Source organism: Papaver somniferum, unplaced genomic scaffold (assembly GCF_003573695.1).
Source record: "Papaver somniferum cultivar HN1 unplaced genomic scaffold, ASM357369v1 unplaced-scaffold_10, whole genome shotgun sequence".
In the NCBI taxonomy this organism is placed as follows: domain Eukaryota; kingdom Viridiplantae; phylum Streptophyta; class Magnoliopsida; order Ranunculales; family Papaveraceae; genus Papaver; species Papaver somniferum.
Window position 1 is genome coordinate 9,575,454 of NW_020618825.1, and position 11,025 is coordinate 9,586,478.

At 40.1% G+C, this 11,025-nt stretch overlaps 1 protein-coding gene and 1 non-coding gene across 2 annotated transcripts; both read left to right on the plus strand.

Moving 5' to 3' along the window:
* Positions 1-200: 200 nt before the first annotated feature.
* Positions 201-1,013, plus strand: LOC113326298. The gene has a single exon (XM_026574050.1). The coding sequence runs from the start codon at positions 201-203 to the stop codon at positions 1,011-1,013; it is 813 nt and encodes a 270-aa protein (XP_026429835.1).
* A 7,917-nt stretch (positions 1,014-8,930) lies between these two features.
* Positions 8,931-9,001, plus strand: TRNAR-UCG. The gene has a single exon. It is a non-coding gene; the product is annotated as a tRNA-Arg (tRNA).
* Positions 9,002-11,025: the final 2,024 nt, after the last annotated feature.

Below are 11,025 nucleotides of genomic sequence, written 5' to 3' on the forward strand. Positions count from 1 at the left end.
CCGAACAATCGGATGAGGACTCAGGGCGATCTCGATATCGCCATCGAGAAATATCTTTCTAACCCGAGAGAGCACATGGAAGAAATAAGAAGGCCGAAACAAGGCACATAGACGATGAGTTACAGGCCCGACTCTGCCACCTGGAGGCTATGTGCAGAGAGGCTACATGAAAACAAGAAAGCAAGAAGTTGGAAGAGGTAATGCAGGAGGCAGGACAATCCCCTTTGTCCGAGAACCTACTAACACAACCATTTCCAAGGAAATGTTCCCTCCCGACGTTCACAACCCCATTCACTGGAATCGGGGATGCAATTGAACATCTTAGAACTTATCGCATGACACTAACCCAGTGGGATCGATACGATGTGGTGTTGTGTAAGTTTTCCCCATCTAATCTAAGAGACGAGACCCTAATGTGGTTCAATAATTTTTCTAGAGGATCAGTTAGATCATTCGCTCACCTATCCGAGCTGTTCTTAGAAACATACATTCACAATAGTAGAGTCAAGCCTGAAGTTGACGCACTGTTCCAGTTGAACCTAGGACCAAATAAATCGTATATTCGTTGTAGAAAACTATGCGCCGAGATCGTAAGAGTCCCGGAGGCCTACGCAATCTTGGGCTTCAAAAATAGTCTGAGAAAGACAGACCCTATATTCGTCCGCATGTATGAAATCATGCCAAAGAATCTGGGAAAGTTAAGAGAAATCCAGAAGGACTATGTGTCTCTTGAAGAACTTAAAGACGGTACCTATGATAAACTGGTAAAAGGAAGCAGTAGAGGAGCAAATATGGTAGAACCACCGAACCCCCAGGTGCCAGCCCAAGGAGCAGGGCGACCCAACAATGGGTCAACCCAGTTCGATAAACATCGGAGTGGAGGATGGAAAGGGCGAGACCAAGCCCAACAAAAGAAAGGAAAATTTGTGGACCCAGTCTACACAAAACGAAACACCCCCATATCCGAGATCCTTAAGAAGATCGACGGGAAATACAAAATCACTTACCCATAGAACAGAGGTCAGCAGCCCGAGGGGGCCAAAAATAAAACTTTCTTCTGCGAGTTCCATCAATTCCATAGCCACATGACAGACTCATGCAGAGACTTGAAAAAGATGGTACAGGATCTGGGAAAACTCCAGGAGTACATCGCCCAACCGACGATCCAACCAGCCACTGGGGCACCATACATTGTGTGGAGGTCCCTCGTGAGGCACAATATTTAGGATGCAATACGATATCGCACTCAGCTATCATTACTCCCACGTCTAAAGGAAATATTAGAGGACGAATCCATAACGAAACTTCGAAGGTGTGACAAAGTTTTCAGTATAGCAAGAGAGCCTCCTATTGAGGAGTGGATGAAATTTCCTATTAGCTTTTCAACCTCAGAGGCACCTGATGGAGGTAGGAATCACAATGACCCACTAGTGGTCACGATGGCCATCGCACTTCCCGAACTCGAAGGCGAGGGATAAAGATCTAAGGCATTATCATAGGTCATGCCTAAGATCCTAATCGATGGAAGAAGCTCTGTCGAAATCTTATTTTACGAAACATTCAAACAAATGGGTCTTAGAGACGACTGCCTAATACCCTCCACCTACAACATATTTGGCTTCAATGGCTCATCGACCCGTCCAAGGGGCGAGGTGACGTTGGAGATTCGGGCAGGAAAGATCCTCACCTTAACCACTTTATGTGTAGTGGACGTGCTTTCACCTTACATGGCTATCGTGGGGCGATCCTGGGTCCATGGGATCAAGGGAGTTGCCTCGACTTACCATCAGAGGCTAAGGTTTCCCATGACTGATGGAGTTCCAGAAATCATCGGAGACTCTGGTGAAGCAAAATATTGTTACATCATGGACGTACAGAACAATGAAAACAAGGTAAATGCACCCAAAGCAACAAATAAAAGGGGGAAGAGCCAGAAAAGTTTTAGCGTCTACATGACAGACACGGCTGAAACTACAAGTTTGGAGGATGCATCCACCTAGGCTTATACGCCATCCATAAAGCCTTTATGACAATTACAGAGCCTCTCCGATATTGGAGAGCAGGGGTTGGATCACCCAACCCATAGAATCAACATCGAGCAATATGTGGACATCACACCCAAGCTCGAACTGCTATCCCTGATGGGTAGTTATTATGGATACAAGAAGCTCATGCTCGTCGAAGAAGATCAGAAATGTACCTCGCAGAGCTCTTTCGGAAGGTTATCCGAGTCGAAAAGTGAAGGAATACAAATGGACGAATGATTATTTATGCCCCCGACGACACAGGAACCAAAGCCAAGAAAAGAGCTTTACACTCATTTGACCACTACTGATATCTCGATCGGGGCAGTAATGACTCAAATGGAAGGGAGTATAGAAAGACCAGTCCATTCCATAAGAAGGGCGCTAAAAGCATTAGAACAAAACTACTCGAAAAAAGAAAAAATCATGCTATCACTAGTATACGCTACACATAAATGGCGAAAATACTTTCATAAGTACACTATGAATGTCATTATCAAAACTTCGAAAGAGTCTATATTAGACCATGCTGACAAGAATGAAAGAATCCTTAAATGGAAGGCTCAGATCAAGCAATTCGAGATTAGATTTCAATCTCACTACGCAATAACAATACAGACGATCGCAGATTCCTTGACCAGATCCCCCCCTCAACGATGTAAAAGGACACTTCGAGAAGGGGAACAAGCTAAGAAGTCAAGCAAAAAGTAAGAAAAGGTCAGTACACGACCTTACACTATTGGCGTAATCCTAACAGTAGAGTCCAGGGACCGAGAGGCAGTTTTAACCTCGGACATGTTATCCCCAGGACCGGACGAACCCGACAAAGGACGATATTACCTCCAACTAGAATCTCGGACTAAAAACAAACTCGTCAAGCTAAGAGAAACCAGCCCAAACGATATGGATTGAAGGAAGACCTCGCCATGCCAACACGACTCATGATAAGTCATCCCATGCAATCCTCGCGACCACCGCGAAGTAAAGGAGAGCACACAAGATTTTCCAAATTAAAAGGCAAATAATCAAAATGTCTTTGAAACATCAAAATGACTAGAAAGCATACAATGCTTAAACGACCTTTTGAATAAAAAGGTTAGCTTTTGAAGCATGGGTTTAATCCTTGCTTGTAACAAGGTCATAAAACCTTATCCAAATGTACTAGGGTCTATACACCTTCTTTTGAGAATTATAAAATTACTCCTTTTGCACATATATTTGTTTCTGCTCGCTTAAATATTTAGTTATTTGGCGTCTGTTTTTCTTTCACTAGCATTCTCATTTTTCTCTTTCACATACTATCTAAGTCATTAAAATATTTTTTGCATTATACCACAAGCCCATCAAGATTATGGCACGGTGCTAGCCACACCACCAATTCTACAAAAAAATGATGCGGGTTAAAATACCTAAGTTACCCGACACGGAAAAAGACCTAAGGCAATGCCATCTGACTTAACTAAGTAAGATGAAGCGGAGGACACCGTAAGCTACCTAAGAAGGGAAGACCTAAGGTAATTCCATCACGATCATGAGATCGGATGATGTCCTGCCATAATAGGATATATCCATGTTTGAATAACTTTCCTACGGCTAAGGAAAGAAATATTCAACAGAGATATTACCCTTCAAAAAATGGTTAAGAAATAAGTGAGTCAAGTATCAGACCACTAAACCAGAAGGAGAATTGTAACCTAAACCGGACACTATTAAAACAGTCAAGCCCATGAAGGCACCAGACAAAGGCAAAGAAGGAGACTACGCCATACTAAAAATCCGACACCGTAAAAGGTGACCCTTATAATTAAGGAACTCATCACTCCTTGGCTTGACCATCCATGGTTAGGTTCAAAGTATAAAGCTCTCCCACGAATCCCAATAAGGCACAGGTCATAAGATGAAAGTAAAGAAATATTCTACTTCATAAAAACAAGTACTTAAAAAGGAAAAGTATCACTGCCTCCCACACACGAGGACTTACCAAAATATTCACACCTAGAAAAAAGTTTGGTTAGCACAGAAACTGAGTTAAACCAGTTAGACGCCACCCCACAAGCGGCGTAAGAACCCAACAAAAAATGTTACTACCTCGGATCCAACACGAGGTATGAATGACATGAACAGGAAAGGAGATGACTACAAGCTAAGGCTTACACGATCCTAAGAGCTAACGAACCCAAGATTGTCCACCTTCAGGAGCACCTTGATCTGTATCCAACCGATCCTCGCCTTCAACAACGTTAGGAGCATCTTGCTCGGCCTCGGACTAGAAAGGAAGGGGCTGGACCATAAAACTGGCAGCAGTAGTGGATGAAGCAACCCTTTGACTCTTACGGAGAACAACAGATTTACACACATTTGTCATCATGACCTTGTATTCCGCATGGAGATTGCTCAATTTCTTGTTCTTATCAGCACGTTCAGCCTCCAACTCCTCCTCATGATTATTTACCAATGCATTAAGATCTTCGTCAAGGTTTTGCCTTGCCACTCTCATCTCTTCCAAATGCTCCTCCAACTCTGCATTGCTCTTACGAGCCACTGCAAGATAGAGAAAGGAGAAAATGAGAAAACAAGAGATCTCACAAAAATTATATGCACATAAAACGGAGCCGCTAGCAAGAAACCTTCATGATCAATTAACACAGAAGCTAGAGTCTGTTCCACTTGGGTTTTTTGACTATCTATAGCAATAATTCGTGCGTCAATAGGCATAATGGCGGCATCACCCTGTGGACATGATAACATATTCTCATCACGCTCTCTCTCTCAAGACGGACAAACTCTCGCTTGAGACGAGCAAGTTCCTATCTATCATCCTCTTCCTTCGCCAACTCGGGCAGATGATCGGACTGCCAATTTATAAGCTCATCTTTCTAAGCTCGGAGCAACTTGATGTCGTTCGCCCGATCTACAACCACTTTATTGGCCTTATCTAACAACGCACAAAGCTCAAAGATATGATCTCGGTGAATATCCACATCTGTGCAGAGTTGTTTATTTTCATGATCCAAGGAATCAATCTTGCACTGACGAGAGCGCACATCGAGCCTTAGGTCGCACAACTCCCTAGCATGCTTACGGGCATTATTTTCTATCTTCTCCTCCATACGTTTGACGTTAACTATAAATAGAGGGACTCATTCAGAACTCTAACAGCTACCACGGAGTCAATTAAAGTTGAAAAATGTAAATACCTTCCTCCTATCCTGACGAAATGAAAGGGATTCTTGTTGATCCATATTCACGGCGAGGCGCAGATTCTGATTCTCGTGCTCCAAAGATATATCTCGCCTCCTAGCAATACGAGCCTCGGACAACATTCCAATTCTCATATTATTGCTCTAGTAAAACAGACAACAAACACCAGGTATACGATGACTAACTTACAGACCACAAATACAATCTAAACTTTAAATACATACCCCCGTCACAAATCGATGCTGAGCAGTTTTAGAAAGAGAGGTCAAAATACGAGCTTGCTCGTCCTCACTCTTCTGAGCATACTCATCCGAGAATAGCAATGACATGTCTTCGGACCATCCACCAAAGATAGTGATGGCTGCACTAGAAGAAGTCGCTGGAGCAGGAGGAAAACCACAGGAAAAATTACTTGGCACGTCAGGAACAACATTGCCGGAACCACCACTTGTACGAGCACTCATCTCGGGGTCAACACCCCTTATCAGCGAGATTACTCGGGTGGGGCCATGTAGGAGCAATCACACTCGGGGCAGTCGTACCATCCATAACATTATCGAGATTATCAAAAACCGCATCATCAAGATACACTACTTCGTGATCACCAAAAAGAGCACCAATGTCAACCTCTAAGGCATGCTCCGCCACTTCTACTATAGCAGGAACGGTAGATGGACCAGAACCATCTGTGACCCTCCTCCTCTGCCCAAAACACATTATTAAGTGCTAAGGCATAAAACAGGGACAAGGTATATATATATATATATATACGTCAAAATAGATAGTACTTTATACCTTAGCATCCTCAATAACCTGAGCAGACTGTGTTGGACGACTACGAGAAGTGACCCATTTAAGCTCCCAAGGCCTGTAGGATGGAAGATGGGCATGCATCTCAGGAATGCCGGGAAGAACATTACCCTTATCATCCCAACCAAAAATATAAGGCCCCACAATCCGAATTGGAACAACAAGCCACTTGGGATCGTGAGTCTTACGAAGCGAACGCTGAGTAGAAATACGATGATCCAAATCGGTCATAAGTGGAGGACCTCGGATAGCCCTCCGAGATCTATAAATCCCAACTCCAAAACCATCAAAGGTATTGTACTGTTGACACCAATAGTTTTCCACAAAAGTATCAGATTTGTACAAATCCCTCTGACCAGGAACAAATTGATTCAACTCGTGCTCGGTAACCTTACCTTGACTTCGACGAGAACAATCTAGGGAGATCCTGTAAAAATTACCATTGGGCTGAAATATAGCTCGTTGAGGGTGAAGCTTATGCAATACCTCGTACTGAAAAGGATCTAGCGGGCAGTACAGAGGAAGATGAAGGCCAGCATCGTGTTGGCCCACTGCAACAATGATCTCGTTGGGACCACTAGGGTTCTCCTCGAAAAGATTCTTCAAAAGAACACCAAACTGACCTTCAGGAGTAGCAAACGTGACTTGAAACCTTTGAAGACAATGCCTAGTCCTCACCGACTCCAAAAAAGCATCATCATACATACCAAAGGAAAGGTCGGAGCCTGGATTCCTCATCAGTTCTTTCCCGATATTGCCAAAAGGCAAACAGAATGAAGGAATCAGAACATTCGCAAAAAAAAAACTAACAAAACATCAAAAAATATGGGAAAAACGGTGATGACGATTCATAAAAAAACTTCACAGACGAGAAACAATGGCGGAAACTGGTGAAAACCAGAGAAGAACTAACACGGTTCACAAAAAACGGCGTCCAACCACTGACGAAAACAAAAAATAGTAAATAAGAGGGAACATACCTTCTAGACTGGTGAGATGGAGAATTTCTCCCAGACAGAATAAACTTCTTTATAGGAGACAAGGAGTTAAGAAGGAACATCAAAAGACAGAGAAAGAAAAAGATGAAAAAGTTCTGAACTCTGAAAAATAGAGAGTAAATACATCATTCTCTCCCATCAAGAGATTTTATAAGAAACCGAGGGATAATAAACCGGCACCTCAAGTCCAACAGGTAAAAGCGAACTAAAAGTGCAGACGTGGCGAAAATCGCGGACGTGGCAAAAAAGACGGGACGATTATCAGGTTTTCTTCCCATCATGCCCTTGGTAAGTTGCAAAATGTGAGGGTAAAATACCCGATCGCCATGTGTCATCATCTCAAAAGATGATCTCATGATGAGACGATAAGAGAGAAGCACCAGATCATAATCCATAAAGTAGTTTTGTCTGAATCGAGACGTCTGCTATTATGTTACATGAATGACGCGTGTAAGGAGTGGTCTAATCAACTCATACGGTCAAGTCTAAAAAGGATGACCGCATTTAATGAAGGATCATAAGAAGCGTGAGCGAGTCTACAACACCCCAGAGAGCTCGTACAACATATACTATAGCCTGAGAATGATGCAGCACGAGGTTACCTGAGAAGAGCACCACGATGGTGTACATGGAGAGATAACTCGGAGAGGAACCCAACTGTTTGTGGGTGAAAAATGCTTCTGCCGGTTTTGGTAAATTCGTGTGTGTGTATGAGAAACGAATCTAGACCCTAAACAATGTACTGCACGGGGGTACTTTTGATTCGAGAAATCAATCTATACAATCCTGGCCTAAACCAAGAAATGGCCATTCCAGTCTTGCATCGTTCACAAAGTGAAGGAGAAGGGTTGGTCTTAGGGAGGGAAGCAAAGAGACACTACACCAAATCTAGGTTTTCCTAACAATGAGTTTCCTAACTAAATTTTTTTTGGTAACTCAAATGATCCATTATAAATCTAGTAACTCATATAAAGGGTTAGCAAACTAAGAAATAGTTACCATAATTAGGAATTATCTCATAAAAACTAAATAACTATTGAAACCGTGAGATCATTAGTTATACATCTCTATCACATTCTACACTAAATCACTATTACTAATATTCCTACCCAAAATCCATGTATACCAAAATCCACACCATCTTTATAACTCTTTGTCATTTTTAATAGTAACACAATTTTACATAGCTAACACATTGATTTATTTTAAAATTGAGAAAATGTAAAATAAAATTATAGGATTTTACAAATCTTTTGTTTGGAACCAATTTAAGTTTTAGAACCTTAGAATAAGTTATATCCCGGAACCAGAAGATATTGGGAACCGCAACCTAACATAGCTATTTTACCAAATCTTCCAAGGACCGAAACCACATCCAACACAACTCTTTCAACCATTACACACCTGAAGAACTCGATCATCTTTCTTCCTTTATATCAGTTGAACTCAAATCCGTTTAGTTTTTCTCCCCCAAATACCGATCTGTAAGAGATCTCTAACCACGATAGTTGAAGGAATTAGAGGATTAAATCTCAGCAATCTTGCCTAATTTTTCTAGAAAGTTATCAATTACAGGTAGGTTTTCTTCCCCTCTTTTTTTTTGTTGCTTTAAGATGGTGATTGCAATTTAGGTTTCTATATGAGTTATCGACATCAATCTTGCTGAATGTTATGTTTCAGTTTTTTCTCTCACAATTTTCCAATTTCTCTTCTGACTCACTATGTGCCATGAGTGACTAAAGTGCAAATCACTTTTTCGTAGGGGTTTCATGGAAATGCGTGTCCGATTGACTTTTTATTTCTTGGTTGTCTGTCCAAGTGATTAAATGTGTTTGTATTTGACAAATTCGGAAGATAATCATATAATTCTTTAAACTATACGTGTTTGAATACTAATGAATCTGTGGTGCAATGGTAGCACGTCTGACTTCGATGCAAAAAATGCGTGTTCGATTCACGCCAGGTTCACTCATTTGCATATTTCATCAATGTTTTCTTTGTAGTGAAAAATATATAAATATGTGAAATTGTGTGTGCAGTTTATATGGAATGGTAACGTGTTTCAGTAATGCAAATTATCTATAACTATACCAAATGATTTATTGCCTATCAGATGCGCATTTTCTTGTTTAGTATGCACTTTTGCCTAATATAAGACAACTAAACTATGTCATCCGATAGCATGGAAATCTGCTATTTAGTTAAAAGATTTTGGTTTTTAACTAATTTGTAAGAATTTCGTAATTGTGTATAGTAAATTGACATATATTTTGTCAATATAGTTCAAAATTTAGTAATTTACCAATTTCTTTAAATTATTCGTAACTATGTCATCCGATAGCATGGCAATCTTCAAATTATTCGTAAGTATGTGTAATTGTCTGCAAGAATTTAGTTGATCTCATACCTCAACAATTGATATGTGACTATATCTACCAATATCTTCAAACTTCTCGTCAATGGTGCACTTACATCTAATTCATTAGTCTCGTTCGATTTAAACTTCCTGTTAGAATTAAAAAGTCGGCCTCGTTAATCCGCAATTTACTTATCAATTTATATATGTGCAACTTATGTCGAAATCTTGTTTGTTGTAAGTTCGATTATGGAAACTTATCTTTACTATTCACCAGGATAATCCTCATTTCGATTTTGAAAATATGGTATATATTATTTTCGAGAGCAATATTTATTTCGTTGTAAGTCAAAAATACATTTTCAGACGAGTGCGGTAATTTCTAACATTGAAACCTTGTTAGTTACATCGGAGTCGTAAACCTACTAATGTTTTGAATATTATCCTTAATGATCTCTTTCACTAAGTTGGAATGTTTACCGGAACCCTTAGTTATCGTAATTAGGATTTGAAATTTGTGAATTCATTTCTCATTTTCTAATTCAATCTTATATATTATTCGGATTTATATATAGTCGAAGGTCGATAACAATATTCGAATTTATTCTAATTTATATATATTATTTAGAATTCTTTCTTATCCAGAGTTGCTAATAAAACTGAATGCCAGAATAGGGTTTATTTAAAGTTTCGGGGAATATTCCGAAGGAATCTTATCTGTAAACGGATGGATTCATCGTGCTTACTAATTTTTTGACTTAATGTAGTCCGCTCACGGCCAGGTTTCAATCTTCGAGCCAGGTTATGGATTGTTGATTTGATGATTTTTCGTGGGATGTAGTAATTAGGATTCGTTTCAGACTTGTGAAGGAAATGGAATTTTTAGATTTAATAAATATATACAAAAAATATTAACAATATGGGCAAGAGTACTGGGACTAAAGATTCGGCCGTTTTTTTTTCTTCAAATGGTTCAGAAATTAATTCTAGCAATTATAGTTCAAAAACAAAACAAATATTAACTTTAGTTTATTGCCTAGATAGATTTTATAAAATATTACTTGTATTTCTTAAGCATGGCATATCAAAAATCCCTAGGACTAAGTGATAGACGCATTTATGTGTCTAATATGTCTCTATTGTATGTATTGTTAGTGCTCAATTTTGTATTTATTGTGTTCTTTTATGTCTTTGTAGGAATTTTTAGAGAAATAAGCCCTTGCGGCGAAATGGACTCAAAAAGCAGTGTTTTACACCCCGGAGAAATGTATCGTAGGCACCCCAGAAATGCACCGGAAGCATCCCAGAAATGTCCCGGAGGAATCCATAAAAATTACTATTTCCACCCAATTGCTATTCGCACCCAAGCTCTGGTTAAGGGGCATCCATCTTCTCTTTAAATTCAAAAACAGCTTTTTGGCGGGAAAAATATATTCAAAACTGGCAGATTTGTGATCGAGAAAATGAAGGTGTTTTAGTGCGATTCAATAGCTGAAATTTGGTGGGAAGTTGTGATATGGGATGGGAAACACATTGTGGGCATCGGATTCGATCGGAATTGGCTGAAAATCCTGGTTTGAGTCACGAGCTCAAAACATAGCAACGTGTCCTGTAACACGAGTTTGATTGTGTGTTT